The sequence below is a fragment of the Tyto alba genome, unplaced genomic scaffold, assembly GCF_018691265.1.
Source record: "Tyto alba isolate M040663 unplaced genomic scaffold, T.alba_DEE_v4.0 Super-Scaffold_7, whole genome shotgun sequence".
NCBI lineage: Eukaryota > Metazoa > Chordata > Aves > Strigiformes > Tytonidae > Tyto > Tyto alba.
In genome coordinates, this window is record NW_024881328.1 from 22,633,750 (window position 1) to 22,658,421 (window position 24,672).

The 24,672-nt window shown below is 38.2% G+C and overlaps 2 protein-coding genes across 2 annotated transcripts; both read left to right on the forward strand.

Annotated features, from left to right (window-relative positions):
• The first annotated feature begins 1,107 nt into the window (after positions 1-1,107).
• Positions 1,108-14,682, forward strand: BBS5 (Bardet-Biedl syndrome 5). Its single transcript, XM_042784168.1, has 12 exons — positions 1,108-1,213; positions 2,808-2,890; positions 3,738-3,803; positions 5,666-5,715; positions 6,408-6,535; positions 7,419-7,554; positions 8,543-8,638; positions 9,176-9,238; positions 9,844-9,978; positions 10,093-10,176; positions 11,799-11,822; positions 11,939-14,682. Exons 1-12 carry the CDS (start codon positions 1,152-1,154, stop codon positions 12,038-12,040), a joined length of 1,029 nt encoding a protein of 342 aa, XP_042640102.1. The 5' UTR covers positions 1,108-1,151; the 3' UTR covers positions 12,041-14,682.
• Positions 9,952-23,670, forward strand: KLHL41 (kelch like family member 41). The gene is made up of 9 exons (XM_042784167.1): positions 9,952-9,978; positions 10,093-10,176; positions 11,799-11,822; positions 14,674-15,793; positions 18,479-18,636; positions 18,731-18,838; positions 19,661-19,846; positions 21,650-21,796; positions 22,665-23,670. Exons 2-9 carry the CDS (start codon positions 10,154-10,156, stop codon positions 22,774-22,776), a joined length of 1,878 nt encoding a protein of 625 aa, XP_042640101.1. The 5' UTR covers positions 9,952-9,978; positions 10,093-10,153; the 3' UTR covers positions 22,777-23,670.
• Positions 23,671-24,672: the final 1,002 nt, after the last annotated feature.

A 24,672-nucleotide genomic window follows, 5' to 3' on the forward strand; every position in this document is an offset into this window, starting at 1 on the left:
CTTTCCTCAGTTTCCATTAGCTAGCAAGATACATGACAAGTGCATTTAAAACACATCCACAGATTTATATGAGTAACTGTACCAATAGCTGGGCATCACTAAATTATGTTAGTTCATGTCTGAAGTGGTCCTTAACAAGTTTCTCTTCTGAAAGCCAAATCTAAATTTAAATGCATTTTAGTATTTTCATCTCTCTTAAAAAAACTTTTTAAACTTATGTACAAAACATCAAATGCAACAGTTTATTCTCTACTGCCCGTTACTGACATACTAATTTTACATTTATGCCTGCCTGTATATTATGTATTTCCTATTACTTGACTTATATACTTAAAAGCTTGTTTCTAATAAAACATTTCTGGTTTTACTGCCAGGACAGAGAACAGATAATGGTACCTTTACAGGACTAAAACTTAACCTCAAAGCTAAATTACACTTACTGTGGAATGTGCTCCTGATGATGTAAACTGGATTTCTGCCACAGCCCTTAACAAGACTGAACATCTCAGATTAGGCACTCCTGTATATGAAACCCGACGATCATTTTTGGTTTGGTTTGTAGTTTGTTTTTTGTTTGTTTGTTTGGTTGGTTTTTTTCCTGAACAAATGGTAAACTCATACTAACAAAAAATGGAATTTGGCCACAAGCCACTCCCTACTCGTCCTACTTTAAGAGCCGCCAGGGCCGCGCACTGCTGCCGGGGCCGCGGCAGAGTCGGTAATTCACCGAGCAAGCGCGGGTTTCACAGGTCAGAGGTTTACCGAGCGTACGGTGGTTCGGTTTAACGATCGCCCACAACAATACAACTGTTACCTTGTACCAGGCAAAACTAAGACATGGAGCAAAAAGCTACAACTACCACGTTTCAACGACTCAGAGCACTCCGCTCTCCCTCACAAAACGCTCGACAAACGCCACAGCGCTTGAGCGTTGCCACCGGGCCAGGCCCACATCACGGCGGGACGAGCTGCAGCCGCCCCCCCACACAGCCCGGGGCCGCCGCTGCCTCAGCCGCGCCCGGGGCGGGGCCAGGGCAGGCGGGAGAGCGGACGCTCCCCCGCCCACGTGCAGCGCCGCAGCCAATCACGACCGCTGCGGCAGCGCGAGACACCACCCCGGTTGCCAGGGCGGCGCGGCGCGGTCGGCAGCCATGAGCGCTGTGTTGGACGTGCTGTGGGAGGACAGAGATGTCCGCTTCGACATCTCCCCGCAGTGAGTGTCGCTGCCCTGCCGTTATGGCAGCAGGGCTTTGGGGCCCCTCCGGCGTCTGTCACTGGGCTGGGCCCTGCCTCAGTAGGCTGAACGCGGCGGCCATTGGTGGCGCGGTGCAGGCTGGGAGCCTTCCCGGCGCGGAGGGGAGAGTTTCCCTGCCAGGGCGGGAAACGGTTTGTGTGGCCGTGAGGCTCGGGCGGGCTGGCTGGGGAGGTTTTGGTAGGTGGAGTCTAGTCACCGTTTCCAATCTATAACGGAAAAAGAAAAAAAAAAAAAAAGTGCACACTGGAGGACTGAGGGAAGAGTGTTGTTTTCCCAGCCGTCTGTAGCGTTACCTGGCGCTGAGAAGTAGAAGCAAACTTAAGATGTGTCTGAGGGAACAGTACCAGTCACTGGTTACAAGGACTTGGTGTCTCTGCCGTAGCGTTGGCGGCCTGAGCGCACGGAGGCGGGCAGTGGCTGTGCAGCCTCTGAGGGGCCGGAGGCAAAGGGTTGTCACGTACATCCTCGTGGCGGCGGTGCTTCTTCACTCCCGTGGGCCTTGACGTCTCATGAGCCGTCAGCCTTATCCGAGACATGAAGCTTCGGCTCTGGTTTCCGTGGCAAAACCCTGTCATAGCTTTTGTAATGTGGAGCTACAAATTAGCAGCTGATTGGTGCTTGATTTTGGGGGTGGAGGCTGAAAGTGTGCTATCATGCTTTATCTCCCTCCTACTCAGCTGACCTTACTGAGAAGGCCCCTTGTCCCTCAGACATACGGCCTGCAGTAATTTTAGAAACATGACATTGTATCTTGGATGTTTAAGAAGTTCTGTGTTATCTTCTTGTAGGATTGTCATCTAGACAGAACCGGCTTCCCTATTTTATTTAATGCTAATGTTACTATTCCTGTCTAATATGTTTAGTACTGTTCTGGTGATGTATTGCTAAGTCTGTACCTAGTGTCTCGACCCTGATCTCCAGTGGTATCTCATGGAATTCCCCTCCTGATAATGCATTTTGTTTCTGTCATGCCAATACACTGAAGAGTTTGGGCTGCTTTACACAATACAATTAAAATACAGCAAAATTTCACAGTACATCTATTGTTATGTAGTTAAGTGGTTAGACCAGTTAAATGAAGCAAAATACCAAAAAACCCTGAAACCTCACACACTTTGTGGAAAATTTAGCAGAGTGTTTCACACGTCAGTGTACATCTGATATTTCCTCTCCTGGCACCTATTCTTTCCTAGAGCCTAGCTCCACTCCTTATGACCTAAATGTACAGCAAGAGGCAACAAACTCTATCCATTAAAAATTACGTGAATACAACTTTTTTGTTTTTCCCTCCCATTTTCACACACTTTCTTCCTGTTTTGGGGTATAGTTTGCTTCATCACACTTGATACATAACTATTTATTTCCTGTTATAATGTAATAATAAAGTTATTAATATGTAGTGATAACAAAGATGTGGTGATAACAATTTCAGTTGCATAATGATTTGTGTGTGAGAAAGGAAAGCAAAGTGAGGAAATAGAAATGACTGCCTTTTGGAGGATAAACCTAATCTGTTTTTCATTAGGTAATATTTTTCTGTTTTTTCCTTTAGACAAATGAAAATGAGACCTGGAGAGGTCCTTATAGACTGCTTAGAGTCTGTTGAAGATACCAAAGGAAACAATGGAGACAGAGGTAACTGCACACTCAGAGAAACTGTAAACTTTCTGATATGTAACCTGTGTAGGGTCATGAAAGCCCTATCTGGTCTCCATGGAACTTGGTATCAGTGGTCTGTTGCAGAAAATAGATCCTGCCTGTTATACAGGTCTGTCTCCCCCTGGAGTATTTTCAAATAGGATCTTTTGTTCAGAGTTCTAGTAAGGTGACAATCTTGTCTCAGAATTCGTTTAGAATTGAAAGCCTTGTAAGAATAATCCATTTATAACAATCACATTGTGGTGATCTTTTGCTGTAATCCTGTTTAATGCTTAGTTTTTCCTAACCTGGTTTAAACTGAATCAGTAAGGATATAGCATGCAAGGGCATGAAGCTGCCAGCATGCTGAGATGACCCCTCCTGGGCTTGGATGTGCTGCTGTACAGGGTACAGAATCAAAGAAATTTGCATGTGACAAAGGGGTGAGGTTATTCATGAAGACAGCTGCGATAGTTAACTCGATGCCTTTCCCTTCTCTTCCCCAGAGCAGTTCTGCTCTGGCTGTGTCTCTACATTTTTATCATAAGCAGGTGGATGTGAAATCAGTAACTCTTGTTGCTTTGGTTTTGAGGAGTGCTGGTATATGTTAGAGGTTGTTTCGTTTGTTCCTTGCTGGCTTTTCTCTCCTAGCATTTAAAAAAAAAAAAAAAAAACAAAAAAACATTTAGTGATTTTTCTGCTGGGGTGCTTTTCTTGTTTTTCTTATCAAGGGGAAAGAATATCCTGGTGTTTCAAAACTAGAGATAAATATGTACCACAGAATGTAACATTTAATTTAATGTAAATTATTCAGATTAAAAATACCTACACTCTTTATTTCCAGGTAGACTACTTGTGACAAATCTGCGGATTATTTGGCGCTCATTGTCATTGCCCAGAGTCAATCTCTGTAAGTATCATCTGTAAAACAGCTGCAAATTTTGTGTTTCCTTGATGGTGGCATGCTTTTCTTTCAAAATAGTATTGATTATGGTACATAATAGTAAAGTATATTTCTGTTGCTCTGTACAGTCTGAAATAAACTGTTACTAATGAATATATTTGTAGTACAGGAATTGTTACAATAATTAATAGCAAAATATTAATAGTGTTAATTTCTCAGAACATAAGTTGAAGAGTACTTCAGATGTATTTTTCATTTGGCATATGTGGGATTCATTCATTTTTCTAGAAAGAAACAAAAGTTTGAGTTTCTTCATGCATTGCTTTATTTGTGCTTCTTTTTGCCACCTGTTTATTCACATTCTGTATTGTCCTATAGTTTTTATTCCCCACAGGTACCTAGCTTTCCGAATTTACCATTATAAGCTCTGAGTAAGCTTCTAATTTTAACTGTATGAGTAGCTAGCAAGTCTACTCATATTTTATTTAATTTGCTGAAACAGCAGCAGGATGCACTTACTTAGTACCCAAATTATTTCCAGTGCTCAGTTCCCAATAGCTAGTCAGTGTTGAAAATCTGTATTCTGTTCATAATATGTATAAACTTATGCCCTCTGCTTGCTTGCTCTTCTATGTTTGCTATCTCATGCAAGAGCATGCACACACACTGCTACTTCTATATGTATTTATAAAATTTAAAAAAAAAAGTGTGCATGTGTATTTAAATTTTAGAATAGACTTTTTTAGAGGAAATTACAAAGGAACTTACAGAGTAGTTCAGCCCTATAGAAGCTCAAGGAAGTCTAACCTGTGGCTTTTACAGTTTAAAATACTCTAGCTGTCAAGATAATGCATTATTTCTTACATTAAGGTATAATTATTTTAAGGTGTAATTGCATTATTATAAAATTTAAGAAAAAATTATTGAATGCCATTTTTGACCATTGCTATTTCTTTTAGTTTTAGAAAATTTCTCATAAGCAACCTAAGAAATAGTCTTTTTCTGGTATTTTCATATGTATTAATTCTGTAAAGACTGAATATTCTTATCAACATAACTGCTGCCACATCTGAGCTTGTGGAGAAGTAGAATCTTCCCAAAGTAAATTCTAGTTTTCCTTTGATTTTTTTTTTTTTTTTTTTTTTTTTTTTTTGAGCCTAGCTGTGCTACTATTGGTATCAGTAGCAGGATTGTCATTAACATTCAGATTTAGCCCAGCACCATTTTAGTGCATCTGTTTGTTTTAGGAAGAATGGCTGGAATTTTTTGTTTTATTGTGTATCAGAGCACTACTGTAGAAGCGGCAAAGTGAAATTTAACTATTATTTCCTCCTCTTCTTTTTGTTTCTTCTCCACTTATACTTTTGCTGCTTTTTTTTCTGTGTCACGCCCTTAGCCCTTCTTCTACAAAGTATTATATTGATGTAGAAAGTTTTATTTACAAGGGTAAAATTTACAGGCAACATCATGATGAAACAGACCTTCTTGAGGCAACAGTCAAATGCTGAAACAAGGGAAATTCTGATTAGATATTAGGAGAAAAATGTTCACAATGATGGCAGTCAAACAGTGGAACAGACTCACAGAGTGGTTGTAGAATCTCCTTCTTTGGAAATATTCAAAACTCAATTGGACAGATGGAGTTGGTGCTGCTCTGAGATGAGCATTGGACCAGAAAACCTTCCAAGGTCCTTTCCAGCTTAAATAAGTCTTTGATTTTGTGATGAGGGCCCAGACCATTAACCACAATATGTAATTCTCACAAATAGCATCCAAAGCTGTGCTACAAAATTCAGTGTTATACTTTGTAATTTTGACTATTATTTTATCTTTTCTCAAAACTGTTCTCTTTTTTGTCTCCCTTTTAGCTGTTGGTTTCAACTGCATTATAAATATAACTACAAGAACTGCCAACTCAGTAAGTTTCAAAAAATACTTTTTGTAATAAGAAAACAAGCTGTAATTCATTGTTTATACTTACTGCACCATATAAACAATAATCTGAAAGTTTAATCGCAAGAACAGTAGTAGAATAGTAACGGAAATTTAGTTTTAAAAGTTGAGAGAGTTTTGCGTTTCTGCAGGAGTGTGTTTTCAGTCTGTTTCCTAAAGCAGTAAAACTCATGTAATCACACCATTTGGTGATTCTTCTCCCTTCTAGGTAGGTCAAGCACATGTTGGTTCATTGTGTCTCAATTTAACGAAGGTCTAGAGAAGCACAAATTTTGTGCAAGAAAGCTTTCGAATACATAGTCTGAATTACATGCAACTGTGAAGCAATTTGTTTGTCTTGCAACAAAGAATTGGCATGGAGATTGTATAGGTTCTCCAGGCAGGCACATGGTAACAAAGCCAAAAATATGGTTTCAGTCATGATATTGCAAATGTATATCAGGTAGGCTACATTAGTTCTACTGTTGATGGAACTGCTAGTTTCTCCATAAAAACTGAGTTCAGTTAAGACAGCAGTAGATCAGTGGTAGAATCAGGATTACACCTTCAGATATACTATTTAGAATAAGAATTTTGAAAATACATCAAGATTATTTTTTGTCTGTACAATCTAGCTGCTATATTGTCGAAATTTAAAATTTCATTTTTTCCTTACAGAAATTACGAGGGCAGACAGAAGCTCTGTATATACTGACCAAATGTAACAATACACGGTTTGAGTTCATATTTACTAATGTTGTCCCTGGGAGTCCCAGACTCTTCACTTCAGTTATTGCTGTACACAGGTAGCATACTTAAAATAGTGTTTGTTCATTTACAAAAATCAGTGACTCAAATATGCGGGATTACTACTGCTGATAGACCAAGTATATAACTGCCCATATTTAACATTCAAAAACTTTCCCAAAACAGAAGAACACAATCTCTGGAAGGAAAGGAGAGAATGATCACAAATTTCAGTAGATACCTGTGCATAATGAAAACTAATGTATATTAATACCAGTCACTGATCATAGTTTATGCATACAAGGTGTATAAACTATGCAAACAAATAGAAGTACAAAAGAGCTAATTTAAGTGTGCATTTTCTATCTATAATTTCTGTCTATAATTCCCATCATTTTGGACCATGTAATGGAAATGAAGAGTTAAATCCTGGTCAAAACTGTAATTGAATACAAAACAGTGGATGTTTCCCACCTAAAGATAAGTCATCTGAATTTATGTGTGAATAATACATTAGCGTAAGTTTCTATTCAAGAGTATGGAATACTGATGTACGTACATTGGATGTTTGTGACTTAACTGGCACTGAAAATTAAAGGATTCTTGATGTCTTTACTGTGTACAACATGGGACCCAGAAGACTTATGCTTTGCAATAGAGGCTGGGAAGTTACTATCTTAAGGAAAATAAATAGTATACACATGAACAATACAGGAGATCAGAACAGATGTCAAAAAAAACCTTTTAAGTTTAAAGATAACTTCATTAAGGGACACTGAAATATAATGGTTTACACTGATGAAGTTTTAATAGTACACTAATTTTTGTGCAATGTGGTGATAAGAAAAGTTGAAAATACACAATATTTCATATTGGTGCTAAAATGAACAGTAAAATAATAGAAAACACTGGTATGGTAACGTGTATTTTATTTTTTTGTAGAGCTTATGAAACTTCTAAAATGTATCGTGATCTGAAGCTGAGAAGTGCATTGATTCAGAATAAGCAGCTGAGGTTATTACCACAAGAACAAATATATGATAAAATCAATGGAGTTTGGAATTTATCAAGTGACCAGGTAGTGAAAAATTACTGTTGACTACAGTAAGGTTAAAATGTTTTGGCTTTCATCTGGGAATTGTACTACTGTAGTTCTGTAGCCTCAAAGGAATTACCCTTAATTCAGTTCACCAGCTGATACATGCAGAGAAGCTGATCCCATGTATTTGCTACTCAATACAACGAAGTCTGCTTTTGGCAACCTGAAGTCTACCTGACTGGGTTAATATGCATGAAACTAGATACAAAGTTCCTGTTAAACAGTTGCATCTAAAGCTCTGTATCATCCTGAAAGACAATCATGTTGTTTCCAAAGTAAACTGAATGTTGGCATGTTTATGTGCAACTTTGATTACAATGTAAGACTATATTGTCTTTTGATTACTGAAAATTGAAAATACTGGAATATGAATCTGTGTCTTAAAACATGTAAAAATTAAGACTTTAAGGAGAAAACAGAAAACACTTCTGTTACTTTACAGAGCATTAGTTGCAAGTATTTCCCAGAGCCATGAAACAAAATGGGAGCTGTTATTTCTGCCTGTTCAATTTTAGTCCAGAATGGAAATAGGATCTATCCTGACAAGCTAAAAAGTTCTTTCCTCTACGTTCCCTTGGCACACATCTCCACAATTGCCTAAGTTTAACCCACATGCCATTATACTGATGCTATACGCCAATTCCAGATCTGTACAGTTAAGAACACTCAGATGCTTCATGTACTCCCATGAGGTCTGCCAGGCCGTGATTTGATCCTGCTTTGATGCAGTAATAGGTACTCCCAGCTATTTTCACCACTCGGGTGCTGTATCCTTTAAAGATTGAATCTTGCTTCCTTGCAATCGGTAGAAGCATTTCTGCTGGTTTGGGTGGAAAACAATCAGGCTTTTATTGAATTAAATATGAAGCTGTATCCTTCTTGTGTTTAAATGGATAGCAGTAATCATCATGTTTGGAAAAAAGGCTCTATACTTCAAAGCAGTTCTAATGTATCTTTTCTCTAACAGGGAAATTTGGGAACATTTTTTATTACTAATGTCAGAATAGTTTGGCATGCAAATATGAATGACAGCTTTAATGTCAGCATACCACATCTACAAATTGTAAGTATCTTAAAACAACCATTTTCTAAATTAAATGGCACAAGGTCAAGTCCTGAGTTAAAACTCTCAGCTCACCAAAATTAGTATTTCGTGTCCCACAGTCAGGGAGGAATTTAGTCTTGCCAGCATCAACCACAGGGTAGATTTTTTTTTTTTTTTTCCTGTCCAGATTAACTGGGGGCTTTCATGGGCAGGTCCAGAAGTTGAAAATGGCTTATATTTCCAATTTACAAACTATTTATTATGATGCTTCATGCCACCTACATACACTGGGATTAATGATCTATGAACCTGGTGTTTGGAAATGGGCTGTTGCTGCTCTTACCACTTCTGATAAAACCCGTTTTCCCTGAGGTTCAGGGATTCAGATTTGTAATGGTAGGTGGGAGGGAATGCTGGTAGCCAACCTTCCAGAACAAATAATTAGTACAGTGTAAAAAAAAAACAAAACAAAACAAAACAAAAAACCATAAAGCAGATTTTTATCAAGTTAATTCCAAAATTTTTAACACACACTTTTTACCTCTTTATCATTAGCGTTCAATAAAAATAAGAGACTCAAAGTTTGGCTTGGCACTTGTGATAGAGAGTTCTCAGCAGGTAAGAAGCTTTAATATCCTTTTTTTCATTGGTTAAGTTTTTATATATAGTAGTTCTCTAATTCTGAAATGTTACAGGGCCACTTTTAAGGTACTTACACTGTTCCTTCTGTGTGGCCTTTTGAACACAACTTCTAAAAAGACTTCTTTGCACTAGTTAAAATATCTGTATATTAAGGTCAGTATGGCTATTGTGAGTTATGATTCTTCTAAGCAAAGCAACAATAGGCCAGCATTACTAGTTAAAGTAAAATAACTGTTAAACATTTACTGAATAGCTAGAAATAAATCATTACTGTAACTTCTGAATTTCTCCAACCCTTGTTTGGTTTTGTTTTTCTGTGTAGGCAGCTTCTTCCCCACTTATATAATGGGCTAACAGTTAAAAGCTTATTTACCTCATAGAGAAACTTTGTCATTGCTTTTATTTCACCCACAGTTTAAGTGGCAGAATGAAAATAAGATAGTACCAAAATACAGATAATGTTTTATTGGCAAACTGAAATTTGTTACCATTAAACTGCAAATCCATATCAAGGGGAAAAAGTTATTCAAATAGTAAGCAACACTAATAAATGTATGTCTTCTTTTTTCTCTGTTATACAGAGTGGAGGATATGTACTTGGTTTTAAAATAGACCCTGTGGAAAAACTACAGGAATCAGTGAAAGAAATTAATTCACTTCACAAAGTTTATTCAGCTAACCCTATATTTGGAGTGGATTATGAAATGGAAGAAAAGGTAATTCACTCATTTATTTTAATTTAGATACAATACTGTGTTAACAGCAGTAATAAAAATATATCAAACATATTAAATATATGGATTTACTTACTTCGGTGTTTTAATTTGCAGCCTCAACCTCTTGAAGACTTAACAGTGGAACAGGTTCAAGATGATGTGGAAATAGAATCTGATGAACATACAGATGCTTTTGTGGTAAGCTGCTGCACAGAAAATTAAAAAATAATTCTTGTTTGGTTATTGTAATGTAAGCAATGTAGAGCTGTAATCCTCTATTAAAGATATGCTACAACTGAACTTCCTATATTTAAAACACAATCATCAGGAATAGCTTGAAAACCAGCAGTATAATATAATCAAATATATTAAAACAAGTCTTCCTGCTCTTGGAGCAGATTAATAGATGGTGATATCTGTACACACAACATTCATCAGAGATTCAAACAAGGGTTTGTAGAAAGAGAGCAATAATTTTGAGTCACTCCTGACAACCTTTGCACTCCTGACAGTACCAGTTTAGAAAACTGTGTTAGTATCTGTCTCCCACTTTTTAGTGCATTAGGTTGCTTGATGACCTTCCTGCTAGGAATTGCCAAATTTACTGTGCAGCCCAATAACACCTGATTGTATGACTGACTGCACAGGGTGACTGGACATGTTTTCAAGTGCTAGCCTTGACACATTGACAATTTACATGTTTTCTTAATTTCTGAAATTTGGTAAATAAGCAGTCCTCGTACCAATTTTATTTACATCTTCTTTTCTTTTGATATCATTTACTGATGCAGATAAGTTCTTATCTCTTCCTCTCCTTTTTCCTTACTTTCTGTCTTTTTTCTTTTAATTTTTGCACATTTTTATTCAGTCTTCAACATAGCTGAAGACCTACCTTTTTTTTAAAGGTAGGATCTGTTTGCTCTATTGGTGCCTTTGTCACCTGGATTAAATAACTGTGCTTTGTATGTTCTAAAATGGTGGTTGCTATAGGAGACATAGATCATACAGGATCCAAGGACTGTCTCCACGCCAGTATTCCATGCTACTTGCTGATGGCAGTGCTGTTCTCTAGAGTCTTGTATAGCTTGAGATCCAGCTGAGGAGGAAAACACTTTCTTTGCTGCCCCTCACCAGTCTGTAAGGGCAGCTGAAGCAAGATCAGGCTTTTTGGTAAATACAAAGATCTAGAGCCTGCTGGTCCAGAGACTTGTAGAGCTGTGGATATTCTTAGAGATACGGTTTCCTGAAGAGTTTGAGCCTGAATTTACACACACAGAGAATGGGAAAGGTTGTATCTCTTTCCCAGATCTATGTCTGAGAGTATACAAATTTGGTTAATTGTGCAGTTACTCTGTGTTCATTTCCTAAATTGAGCATGATGTTAACTGAATTTTGTTATTGCTTACAGATTTTAGGTTAGTTTTTGAAATTGAATAATAGTGCTGTACATGAGGCAGAAAATGCTAGTATGTTGTCAGTTTGCCTTCATATTAACATTTAATTCCCTATGAATTATTTGTAAATATAACAAATATAACACATTTTAAAAATCTTTGTTTATTATGGTGGAAAATTCAAAGATTGGTATTTCTTGAAAAATAACATCATCACCAACTCCTGTTAGAACCCTTCTGTAAATTATTTCAACGTAGGAAAAACTCTGATCTTGTTTACAAAACAAAAATAAAAACCATACAGACTGGTTTGTTGAAGAATTATCGAATATGGTTTTGACCCCAAGGAATTATTAACAGATTTGGTTTTAGACTTTTTTTTTTTTTTTCCCAAGGTCGTGAGTTCTTTTTTTCTTTCTTTTCCAGGCATATTTTGCTGATGAAAACAAGGTAAGAACATCTTTTTTCATACTACCAAGTTGATGTTGTTAAAATGGGATAATAAAATTAAAAAGTACCTTCTGCTTTATTTTATTTCTTCTCATATCTCATGCATTCAAAAAAAGCAACATGATCGGGAGCCTGTTTTTTCAGAAGAACTAGGACTTGCAATAGAGAAGCTAAAGGATGGATTCACACTCCAGGGACTCTGGGAAGTAATGACCTGATTTAGATTGGCATACGTTTGTTTCCTAAGCAAGAAAAAACCCTCAGTTCTTACAGGGCTTGTGAGATCTGTAGAATATAATTTAGAAATACCCAAGTAGCAGAGAAAGAAGATACCAAATTAAAGAGAAAGCAAATATTCAATAATATGCCCTCGGGATATGTCATAAAGGAAAGATTGTTCAAAACCCCTCATATGTGTAAAAGCTTTGTATTTATTATATTGTTTCTGTAAGTAGTGGGAGGACAACCGATGTCTTAATATAAGCAGGGGTGGGAGCCCCGCCCCCTGCAGGCAGTCACGTGTTCCACACGTCCCGCCCTTCCTCTGGTCACGTGGTATAAGGACCTGGAAGTCCCTCCCCATTACGTGTTTGGCAGCTGCCATTTTATTTCAGCCTCCATTATGTAAAATGTCATACGCAGTGTTTTCATACCGCTCTGTGATTGGCTGACTGCAGGTTTTGACACACTTGTACCCCAGGTGTTTTCAGGCGTGTGATTGGCAGGAGCATCCACCCCATCCTGGTCCCCCCAGAAGGCTGTCAGAGCAGGAAGCCCCCTACCCTAACAGCGCAGGGTCCGCCATGGTGTTTCAGCCACCATTTATGGCAGGTAGCCACCGTTTTTTTTTTCCATTTTACCTGAAAGTCTGTCAGAAAAGGAGGCCTCTTAGTATATACGTGGAGACTACCATTTGAGAGTCGGCAGTGTGTAGTATATAGTTTGATGCTCAATATATACAGTGATGTACTTTCCCACAATCATGATATCTAAATCAAATTTCCATAACTTGTTCAGTGTTGTGCAACATAGAATTATCATCATACACAGAACATTTTGTATCTAGGCATGTTGGCTGTGTCAGTGCAGCGGTGCTGTGTTACTGATGGCTTTAACAAAAAGCAATCCTGTTCCAAATATTATTTTTAATGTCTTATTGTTTTGTTAAATGTTCAGCACATATCATTCCAGGTACTTAATTGTAATCCTCATATAGCTTTTTCTTTTTTTTTTTCCCCCCCCCTTTTTCTAGAGCACTTGTTTTAAGGAATGATCTAGAAAAAGGTGCACACACAAATAGCTTCTGTGTCTGAGTCATTAGACCTTTCCAATGTTATGTGTTAGAGAGAAATGAGTCATTTATTGTTTAAAGGAAGATGCAGCTGTTACGTTTTCTAGTGAGATAAGACCTCTGCGCTATTTTCTATAAGTGGAAAAAGTCAAATGAGCTCTCCTCTCAGCTGTTGTTTTAGCAGCTGACCGTTGTAGTAAAGTAACTGTGGTATGAATATAATTCTGGTGTTTGTAGAAAACCTTTCTACAGGTATCTATTTTAATGAAATACTACCTATATCAAAAACCAATCGTGATTTCAATAAACTTTGATAATGTTATACCTCGTTGTAGATCTTGCATTCAAATAGTTATGTTTTCACCCTGTCTCCATTACATTCAAAGAACATTCTACTATATGGGTACCATCTAACATACTCTATGTGGGCAAAATACAGTCCTTTATCAAGGTGCAATAAACAACTTAAAATTTCAAATTTATTTTGGGTCTGTATGACCACCTTTAATAAAAGTATAAATGTTCCCAGCCGAAATTGTGAAACCTTCAACATATGCATAAATCTTCTAAATTTACGTTCACTTTTCAAACTCCTTGTCCAATTTGGGGCTTTTTTAGTTTGAATTCAGAAGTTTTTAGTTTTTTTAAATTACACATACATTAAAAAATGTTAATATGGTGGATTACACGTTTTTCATATTCCATTCTATCTTTCTTGTGTCCTGTTTTTGGTTTAGTTTAACAGCAGTTAACACCATTTCCAGTACAGTCAAATTTGAAAGGATTGATGATGTCTACAGACAATCTGAAATGAAGAATGGTGTTTATTAAGGGGAAGTGGAGACTTATTTTAAAATTATTTTTGAAAGCAGAACTTTACCCAAATAATGTATATTTTATATCTAAACAGTAGGGTTTTGTTTACAAATCAATACAACCAAGTGGATATTAAGAAGCAGCTCAAAATTAATTTCAGATTCTTATTATTAATATCTGAAGAAATTGCAGGTGTGATACGGATATGTGAAAAAATAATCTTAGAGCACAGATAATTGATGCAAAGATCTGGAGTTTTTAAATATCTTTATGACTACAGCAATGAGATGTATTAAGCAACTCTGAAAAAGTAAACAGCAATTGCAGCTGACAATTTGATTAGTTATATTTCTATTTCAGAATTTTTGGTAACATGTATATTTACAATCTTGCTCATAACTGTCTCACTGAGGGTCAGATTCTGAGGGTCCTTGCTCATGTCAAATAATTTCTTACATTGCACGTAATCTCATTGATTCAGTGTGGAGAATGATGGCAAAACCTGACCATAGTGACTAAAAGCAACAGTTGCTTCTTTCAGTCTTTGACAGCTGCAAGAGCAACTCTTTTTTTCCAAACCATCCATCCTAAATTCCGACCTGTAAGAGTATGTACCTATATTTAGCTGGTGAGATTAAGTTGCAGAGGCTTCAGGCAGGGCAAAGCACATTGGTCTGCCTTTTTTACAGACAGACCTTTGGGCAGACAACAGCTAAAGCTTTGTGCTCCCTCCCCTTTCTCAAGTATTTGCGAAATGGATTCCCAAAGGGAACTCACTGAAGAACTCAGACTTTACCAATCCACCCTTCTTCAGGATGGCCTCAAGGAACTCCTCGAAGAGAAAAAGTTTATAGATTGCTCTCTAAAAGCTGGTGACAGAAGCCTGCCTTGCCACAGATTGATTCTGTCGGCATGTAGCCCATATTTTCGTGAGTTTTTCTTATCGGAGCAAAATGAAGAGAAAAAGAAGGAGGTAGTTCTAGATAATGTTGACCCCAGCATCCTGGATATGATTGTCAAATACCTTTACTCAGCAAGTATTGATCTTAATGATTCTAACGTGCAAGATATTTTCGCTTTGGCCAGTCGCTTTCAGATCCCTTCTGTATTCACTGTGTGCGTCTCCTATCTTCAGAAGAGGCTCGCTGTTGGCAACTGTCTGGCCATCCTTCGATTAGGTGTTCTGCTTGATTGCCCAAGACTTGCATTTTCTGCCCGTGATTTTGTTTCAGATCATTTTGTGCAGATCTGCAAAGAAGAGGACTTCATGCAGCTTGCCCCGCATGAACTTATCTCAGTTATTTCACCTGACAGCTTAAACGTAGAGAAGGAAGAACTGGTATTTGAAGCAGTAATGAGATGGGTCCGAACAGACAAGGAAAACAGAGTGAAGAGCCTGGGGGAAATTTTTGACTGCATACGTTTTCGTCTTATGCCAGAAAAATATTTCAAAGAACATGTTGAGAAAGATGATATAATTAAAAGCAACTCAGACCTTCAGAAAAAAGTAAAGATTATTAAGGATGCTTTTGCTGGAAAACTGCCTGACTCTAGCAAAAGTACAGAAAAGTCGACCAAAGGGGAGGTGAATGGTGATGTAGGAGATGAAGATTTACTGCCTGGCTACCTAAATGACCTTCCCAGGCATGGCATGTTTGTCAAAGACCTAATTCTTCTGGTTAATGACACCGCTGCAGTAGCTTATGATCCTCTTGAGAACGAATGCTACCTGGCGGCCCTGGCAGAACAGATTCCCAGAAACCATTCCAGTATAGTCACCAAGCAAAATCAGGTCTACATTGTTGGAGGACTGTATGTGGAAGAGGAGAACAAGGATCAGCCCTTCCAGTCATACTTCTTCCAGGTATAAGCTTTGTAATTGTTTGTGTGATAATAGGTGCTTACAGGAGTTACTGAAAAGTATTGTGAGTCGATATGAGTGAGTTGTCTAGTCTCTCAGTGCGGTCGATGGAGAGAGATAAGTGAAACCAAGGGACTTGCATCTTCTCTTTCAAGATCAAGACCCTGGTGAGACCTCAGAAAAGATTAAAAGGATTAGTACATTCTTTCTAGGCACCAGCTTTCATTGTTTAAGGCCCGGATTTTTCAGGGTACAGATGCCTAAGTTTAACCTAATAATATTTTTGCAAAATACCTTTTGTGAATTTCTGTTAACTTTCATGAAAGTTGAGTGCTTAGTTGTGTTAGATCTAACGAGATGTCTGTCATTTTTTGCATCTGAAATATTTTTACGACGGCAGTAATGTGCATATTTTAAGTGCCACTTTTGTCACTAAAACTCCAGAAGTCCTTCTGTCACATCTACATTTGAAAACCTAATAACTTAGAGGTAGAAGATTTTTCTTTCTCTTGGCAAACTGTCAGTGTCACTACCCTAAATACTATGGTTTATCCGAGAGTGTAATTTTATGTCTTTGTGAATCTGTATAAATATAAGGCCAATTAATACAAACTGTAACTTCCACAACATATTTCAGAAAAATTAGCAAAAATACAATTCGGCATGCTTATGCCATAAACTGTTGTGGTTTTAGCTACCTGGCTACATGCTTTGGGGGATATTTAAACTATCTCGTGATTGATTATGCAATTTGCTGCTGGCTGTGTCCTGTTTTTAGGCACATTGGCCTAAAAGAGTGAAAGTAGGTCCTGTTTCAGTATGAAGTAAAGCAGAGTGATAAGCAGTGATAGAATTTTAAAGCCTTCTGGTATTTGAAAATGCAGATATTAAGTGCTTATAGTAGTATGGCTCCCTCTGATTTCATACACAATGAAAGAGTTGGTTTCAGATATTTGTTCTATTTATAAGGTGAGTCTTAGCACTGTTTCATTTCCTTATGTAGGTGTAAAACACTTATCACTGAAGTGCAAAACTTGTTACAGAAATATTCTTCTAATAGAAATACTGTGTTGATGCCATAATATATGGAATCCATAACTGAGTAGCCTAGGTCTCAGGCTATTAGAAAGGGACCTCTGAAAAACTAAACCTCAAGATTGCTTTTAATAAATGGTGGAAGTTTTCAGAATCCTACTTTATATCTCTACATCCATTTCATGAAATCCTGCTCTCTTGCTTGTCATCTTTAACTTTGCTTGCTGCCTCCACCACCTATAGTTAAAATACTTGTCTCTGTTACCCATGAGGCTGTGTTCCCTCCAAAATGCTAATGTGGTGACAAACCAGTTTTCCTGTACTGGTCTCCATTTCTCTACCAGTGAGGCACTTGTTACCATTTTATTTGGTAGCTAGCAACCCAGGAGCAAACAAGGCTGCCACTGGCTCAAAAATGCATGACTAGTTTATGCCCTGTCATCAGTAGATACGTCACCTTCAAGACTGATTCACTAAGCATGCTGTGATCAGTGGTGGGTGTATCTTCTCATTACGCCAGTCTGATCCAGCGACTGGGGCAATCCGTGTCCACGAACTAAATTTCACTGTTGCAATAAAACTTCGTGTCCCACAGGGGAAGTCTGTCAGATCTGGGAGATGCATTTCAGCACAGAGACCTTGACTGTGGAAGGTACTTCTGAAAAAAGGATGTCACTGAGCTAAACCCAGATCTGAATACTTTGACTGAACTTTCTCTTGCCTTTACACTTCATGCAAACTCACATTTTACATTCCTCTCCTGTACATTGTGGAGCAAATCTATATACAATAGAAGAGAGAAAATGTTATTTTTGAATGTTAGAAAGCATTCAGGTTCAATTGTAAGTTCCTAGATCAAAACAAAAATTAAGCACCACAGTTCTAGGAAGATACTGTTTTGGTTTGTTTGTTTGTTTTCTGTCCTCCTGCTGCTTCTCCTTAGGTGTTTTCAGTGTACTGGATGTGACTTGAGACAGCTGTGGGAGTACGTCAGTAGGGATGACATCAGTATTGTTGCCAATGGAGCTGCACTGCCTGCCTTTTTTGCTTAGGAGTGAAGTCTTTATTCATTGTGCCACCAGAGATCTCAGGAGCTTTTGAGGGTATTTATGATGAAGTGCCACCCCTTTTGCTCTAGGGATTGCAGAAGAAACATCTGTGCCATTTGCCATGTAATATTTCCTGATCATTAAGAGGTGTGAGGATGTCTGGCATCTCTTATTGTCACAATGAGCACAACCAGCTAAATGTGTAGGTGTGGAGTGGCAGGAGTGTCTCCTCCTTTCAGGTGTAAAGAAGAACAACTTGTTCTTGCCAGCATGTTATAAGGAAACCCAGAGTGAGGGACCTTTAAACAAGGAACAAGAGCTTAATAAAGAGGCAAAAAAAACCCTCCGTGGGGTTGAGTGAGAGTGAGCAGATGCAAAGAGAGCTGTGTAGCATTGGCTCTGCTAGGTCTTGGCACCGTGAAGCACAGGTGGGTGGAACTCATTATTCATTAGCTGCACTGGGGGAAGGGTGGGTTGTTCAGGCAAGCAGATGAGTTGTTGAGAGACACTAAGTGCAATCAGATTAATTCTGTGGATCGATGTTTACTGTGTGGATTTTTACTATTTGTCTTTCCTAACACTTCCTGCTTTGGTGCTCTTTCAGCTGGATAGTGTCGCCGGTGAGTGGGTTGCTCTTCCTCCGCTGCCGTCAGCCAGGTGTCTCTTCGGGCTGGGAGAGTCAGACAACAAGATCTATGTAATTGCAGGCAAGGACCTTCGCACGGAGGAGTCTCTAGATTCAGTATTGTGCTATGATCCTGTGTATGTTTAAAATTTATATATGCCCACTGAGGACATGTAAATAGCCCATTGCTAGCTGAAAGAGCCTAACGGTGATACACTCTTCTTGTTCCAGGGCAATGAAATGGGGTGAGATCAAAAAACTACCTATCAAAGTATATGGCCATGCTACTATCTCAAACAATGGATTGATATATTGTCTTGGCGGCAAAACTGATGATAAGTGAGTCTCTAAGTCTTTGCATGACAATTTATAACATTATTTGGTTGGTCATTTATAGTACGTGTCTTCACACTCAGAAATCAGCATTTCCCTTTTTAACATCTCTGGATTAAGGTTGCTGACAATTTAATAGAGGGGAACACGTTATGGTATATGGGATATCTTTTTCATCATAAAGTAGAATTGTGTATAAATTGTAATCCCAACCAGTTATTTTCATGACCATACTTACTTCCAAGGCAAATTTTGCTTACATGTGAGACACATTAGTAATATATAGCTATGAGGACCCTCACTGAAAGTATTATTGCCTTCCAGATAGAAATACTTAAGTGCTATGGAATTACTGTGTCAGATTTCATATTTTCTGACCTGTGATGCCTGTTATACCTTAATGGATATAACATTAGGGAAATTAAAGTTTTCACTCACACTGAGCACGTGGTGGTAATTTTCGGTGTTTGTATCGTGGACATTTAAGATACAAGCTTGTCAAATCAGCAAAAACAGCAGCATAATCTTTCTTTTATAACCTTTGTCATACATTCCTCCACAAACCTATCTGGATAAAGGACATTGTCTTTCTCCTGTAAGGTACAGTGGAATGGCTGCCACGCGTAAGGAGCATTGAACATTTAATGTAGTTCTGTGGATGTGATTAGCGCACATGCAAAGATTCCCAGATTTAGATACAAGAAGGGTTCTCATGGAGAGGAAAGTGAGATTACACATAAACCCACACAATCCACCTCAACTAGGTCTCTCTTGGAACAAGCCAAAAGTTCCTTAGAAATTATCACAGGTTTTCTTTTTCCTCCCCAGGAAATGCACTAACAGGCTATTTGTGTACAATCCCAAGAAAGGAGACTGGAGAGACCTGGCTCCGATGAAAGTGGCTCGCTCCATGTTTGGAACAGCTATCCATAAGGGCAAGATCATCATTGCAGGTGGTGTCACCGAAGAAGGCCTTACGGCATCTGTTGAAGCTTTTGATCTGACCACCAATAAGTGAGTGCAATATTCAAGCCATTTTTAAGCACATTTTATCATCTAGGCTTTTCGGAGCTCCGAGATAAGAGTCACAAAGGTGTTGAGGTGCCTGTGTTCTCCCGCTGACACTTGGTCTGCATTCACATCTTTAGCAGCAGCAGCTTAAAGAGCCTGTATCTCTGGCCATTTTTCCTGCCCCCTCTGCATTTTCTATGCTAGCATAGCTACACTGAAAACATGATCAAAGAGCTCATGTAGCGAAAATAAACCACTCTCTACTATATATATTTTTTAAAAGTGTGATTACTTTCCCAGTTGATCTGACCACACAGCCAAATAAACAGGTGTGCTGGCATAAAAGGGGAGAAGTGGGAGAGATGGGCAAGGGCCGTGCAATGTAGCTGAAACAGCACTGGCACTGAACAGGAAACCCCAGCAGGAGAAATCAGGTACTGGAACAGGACTAGCTGAATGTCCTTCGGGTACGAGGCCTTGTGATGTCTTGCTGTTCACTTACCTTGTCACTGCAAATACCATTTACCACTAGTTAGTAACAGGCAGATAATTCTGCTTGTTTATTTAATATGAAAACTCCAGGAAGACTTTCAGTTTTAAATGCATGCTCTGAAATACTAGAGAGTAAAAGTAATGACAGAAGAGAGTAAGTCATACCTGGAATTAGCTTACTTACTTGGTCCAGATACTCTCCAGTGTTCTTTCTCACAGCCAGAACATTTTGCAGTCAGCACCTCTCAAATGTTTATGATTTTCCAGGAGTTTATACCCTCTGTATCTCTGTCTTTCTACTCTTAATTTTCCTTTCTCTTACTTTTGTTAATTTTCCTTCCTATTGTCTTATTTACAAACTTTCATTTAAAATAGTATCAGTAAAGCTTTGTTATGATAGCTCAATATTGTAAGTGGTCCTGGATACACCTTTATTTTATTAATAAGCATTTCTATTGTATATGAACACATTTGGCTGTGCTGTCTTCACTGACAGGTGGCATTGCAGCCATCAACCTCACAACAAAAGCTTTAACTTAAACATATATTATCCCCAAAGAGACCTGCTTATAAAATCTAACAATGCAAAATGTGAATTGTGCAAGAAGTAATTCTGTGAGGGAACTTTGGACTTTACACCTTTTATAGTAAGCAAAGGAAAGTAAAGGTAATTTTGTTACCATGATGTCTGACACATTCTTCTCTTCCATTGTTCAGAAACACGTGCAGCTTGTGGTCTGAAAAATCTGCAGGTTCTTGTCTTGGTTTACTCTGTTTTGTTACAGTCAAGTCACACAAGCAGGATAGACAAATTAGCCTGTTAGTTTTGATGTTGACATTATCCAGAAGTGGGATGTCTGTATGTTTTATGTGTTCGTAGCTGTGAATTGGCAGAAAACTTGAAATTATACTAATGAGGTACAGTAACTTCTCTTAAATTATTATGTCAATGCCACTTGAAATGAATATGCATTTTGGAAACTATAGGGGAAAAATGTAAGTAGCTGGGGAACAATATATCTGTATAAAGCATATTACTGGTGATGGGACCAGCTGACCTGTAAGAAGTGGTCTCAGGGAAGAGGTGTCGTCATGGTGCAGTTCTGTCACTTCAGGCTTGCAGAAGTCCCTGTGGGGATGGAGACACTGCAGCTCACTGCTCATAAGTCTGAGGATTTTTTCCTTTTACTAAACTGTTCCCTCAAGTGGTCCTTGGTACCTGAACTTATGTCACTCAGAGGCGTATTTTAGTACATTCACTTTAGAATGTTTCTCATGTGTTTATTTTACTTATGTTTTTCTTTTCATCTTTAGGTGGGAGGTTATGCCTGAATTTCCCCAAGAGAGAAGTTCCATCAGTTTAGTCACCTTAAGCGGAGCTTTGTATGCTATCGGAGGCTTTGCAATGATTCAGCTTGAATCTAAAGAATTTGCACCCAGTGAAGTCACTGACATATGGAAGTAAGTTTAATTTTAATCACACTTGCCTGGTGGAAAGCCATATCTAAAATTGAGGTTTGTAGACACTGGAGGGTAAAATTAGTTTCCTGTTTAACTCTGGAAATGAACCATGGCACAGGTTGTAAAGCACTTGTTGACAGATAGAAAAGTTTGTCAGATAGTAACAAATAAACATGAGACTTGCATCTAATGACTGCTTCCACCTACTAATAATTCAAACAGTCTGAGTCATGGTCTTCAGATTCTTTCACTCTTTAAAAGAGTAAGTTGCCATATCTCTTGGCAGGTTTAGCCTTGTAAGTGTACCATAAAAACATTCTCTGTTTTGTGGCACCCTTAGGCAGAAAAGCCCGTATACACAGAGGCTTGTACATGTTCATGTGTTACTAGTCAAATAATTGTTTTAAGAGACTCAGAAATCGCTACGTCCTAGATTTTTTTTTTTTTTAATCTAAATCACAGTAGTATTGACGAAACATGACATCTCTGCTGTGACTTCAGTTGCTAAGGTAAATTCAGGAGTTTTGACTGGCAGAAGGATAGGAAGGATTCCAAGAAAACCCACCTTTATATGTCAAAATCTGAAGGAATTCAGAAGGGATACTTAAGGAGGAAGCTTTTATAGGAGTAATTGAAGTGTGACACAGGCCAGCAACAAGCTTTAGAGACCAGGGAAAGGACAACTCGCGCACGAAGATCTTTCTGTTCTGTTCTAGAGGACAAAAGCAGCCTTTTGTGGCATCCTGAAGCACATAGTTGCTACAAGCCTTTGCAGCCTGTGGACTGTCCTCCATTTCATGTATGTGTGATGAAGCATCAAACTCAAATTTTCAGAAGCTATGTTCTGACCGTATTTTGTTAAATGCAGGTATGATGATGAAAAGAAGGAATGGATTGGCATACTGAAAGAGATCCGATATGCTACTGGAGCCTCCTGCCTAGCCACACGCTTAAACCTCTTCAAGTTATCAAAACTGTAAACAAAATGCTGGAAAATGTGATATGGTGAGGGAGTTTCAATAGGCTCTTCTGGTTTTGTTGCATGAAAATGTCCCCAAATTGTACAGAGTTTTGTAGCAGCGTACTAGTTATACTGCTAACTGTTAAACAGTTCATCTGTCTGTCCAAGTCTTAAGATATTTACTAGCTAACCAACAACAACTGAATTTTTGCCAGTGTTTAAAATCCTGAAGAATTCTAATTAACGTTGATTAGAATAAATGAAGATTTCAGAGACAACTCCATTATTCACTCTGTAAAATTGCCAGTGAAACTACTTAGACTTCCTTACACTCAGACAATGCAGGGTATTGGTGCCTTATCCTCTGAACAATGCCCATGAATTAATTATTAAGTTAAATACAACTAGTAGGTAGCTAATTTTGTTCTAACTGGCTGTTTGTACAGCCTGATTTCCCCCTTTAGCAATATATGTAAATCCTGCATTCTTCAGCCATATCTTGAAAATATTTTCAGTAGAGCCTTCTAAAAATAATTTAGCCTGGAATTGAAGTGCATATAGAAAACAGAAGTGGCCAAAGAAGTGCCAGTCATCTCAGCCAAAACCATACTTGTAGCCAGATATGAGGAGAGAGGTTCATAAGGTTAATAACTCTACTGTTTCACATACTGTGTTTAGGCTTCTGGTAACAAGGATTTTCCACTTTTTTATGCTTTTATATTTATTTCCAAAGCAAGTATTTTTTGGAAGTTTTTCTCAGAGATCTGAGGCCATTAACAAGCATTCATGAAAAAGTCACAGAAGAATTGATCGTCAGCAAACACCTATGGCAGAGAGGACTTTTCCATCTAATAAAGAGATGATGCATTTTGATGTTGAAACTTTTAACAATTAAACTTTGTTTTTAAAACTATAGAAGTATCACTTGATGGTGTCTCTTTCAGTGATCAGCTCATGACTGTCATATTGACAGGACACAGATTTCTTAGTACAGCCTTTGCCGAAAACAGAGCACTCAGTTTTCTTAAAGTAGAGCATGCCCACCATTTTTATAGAGTATCTCTTCAGAGTATTTCTCCACTGAATAAAGAGGGTGTCATAAACATAAGTCTAATTGCAACTGATGTAGCAGCAAAACTGGAGAAGCAGCCCACCACACCTGACTGCACAGCAATTCCACCTATCGAATAACCCCTTGCATTGCCTTCCTAGGAGACAGAGGTAAACATATGGCAAAGGCACAGCCATCATAGCTCATTTCAGTATGTTACTGTACAGCAGTACTTAATCGGTGGGACATCGTTTCTGTTTTCCCCCTTAGGACCCAAATCTTCAGCTGTTCTTGGCATCTTTTCATCGGCTCCAGTTAAATCCCTGGTTTACACCAGCCCATCTGCTCTAACACTTGCTGATTTAATTTAGAAAGCATGACTGCAAAGGATCAAAAGCAGCACATTTTACTGAAATACTTATTTCAGTAAATAAGTATTTCAGTACTTATTTAAATAATTAGTTCTATTTACTGAAATTACTTGTATTACTTTTCTTAGATGCCCTTTCAGAATCCACTCATAGCAAGTTTTAATGCTCTTCCGATTGTGAATACTCGTAACTTTATCCATATGCAACTGGAAGATACCAGAAAAGCAGGGTTCAGCTCAAACACATGCCCACCCGTGTCTGATCAGTTCAGCTACAGCCCCTGCCACCTTTCGTACGCTCCAAGGGCGCTACGTGAAGGCCTCTGACTTGAGGCTCACCTTCTGAGATCCTAACCTATATTTATGATTGTCTTCTCCATTTTATACAAAACGTAACATGCGTATAGCCTCTCTGTGTGCTGTGCCTTCAAAGACATTTCCTCAAAGCACTCTTCTTCTCCATCTTGGAGCCCTTGTCCATTTGATACCATAAG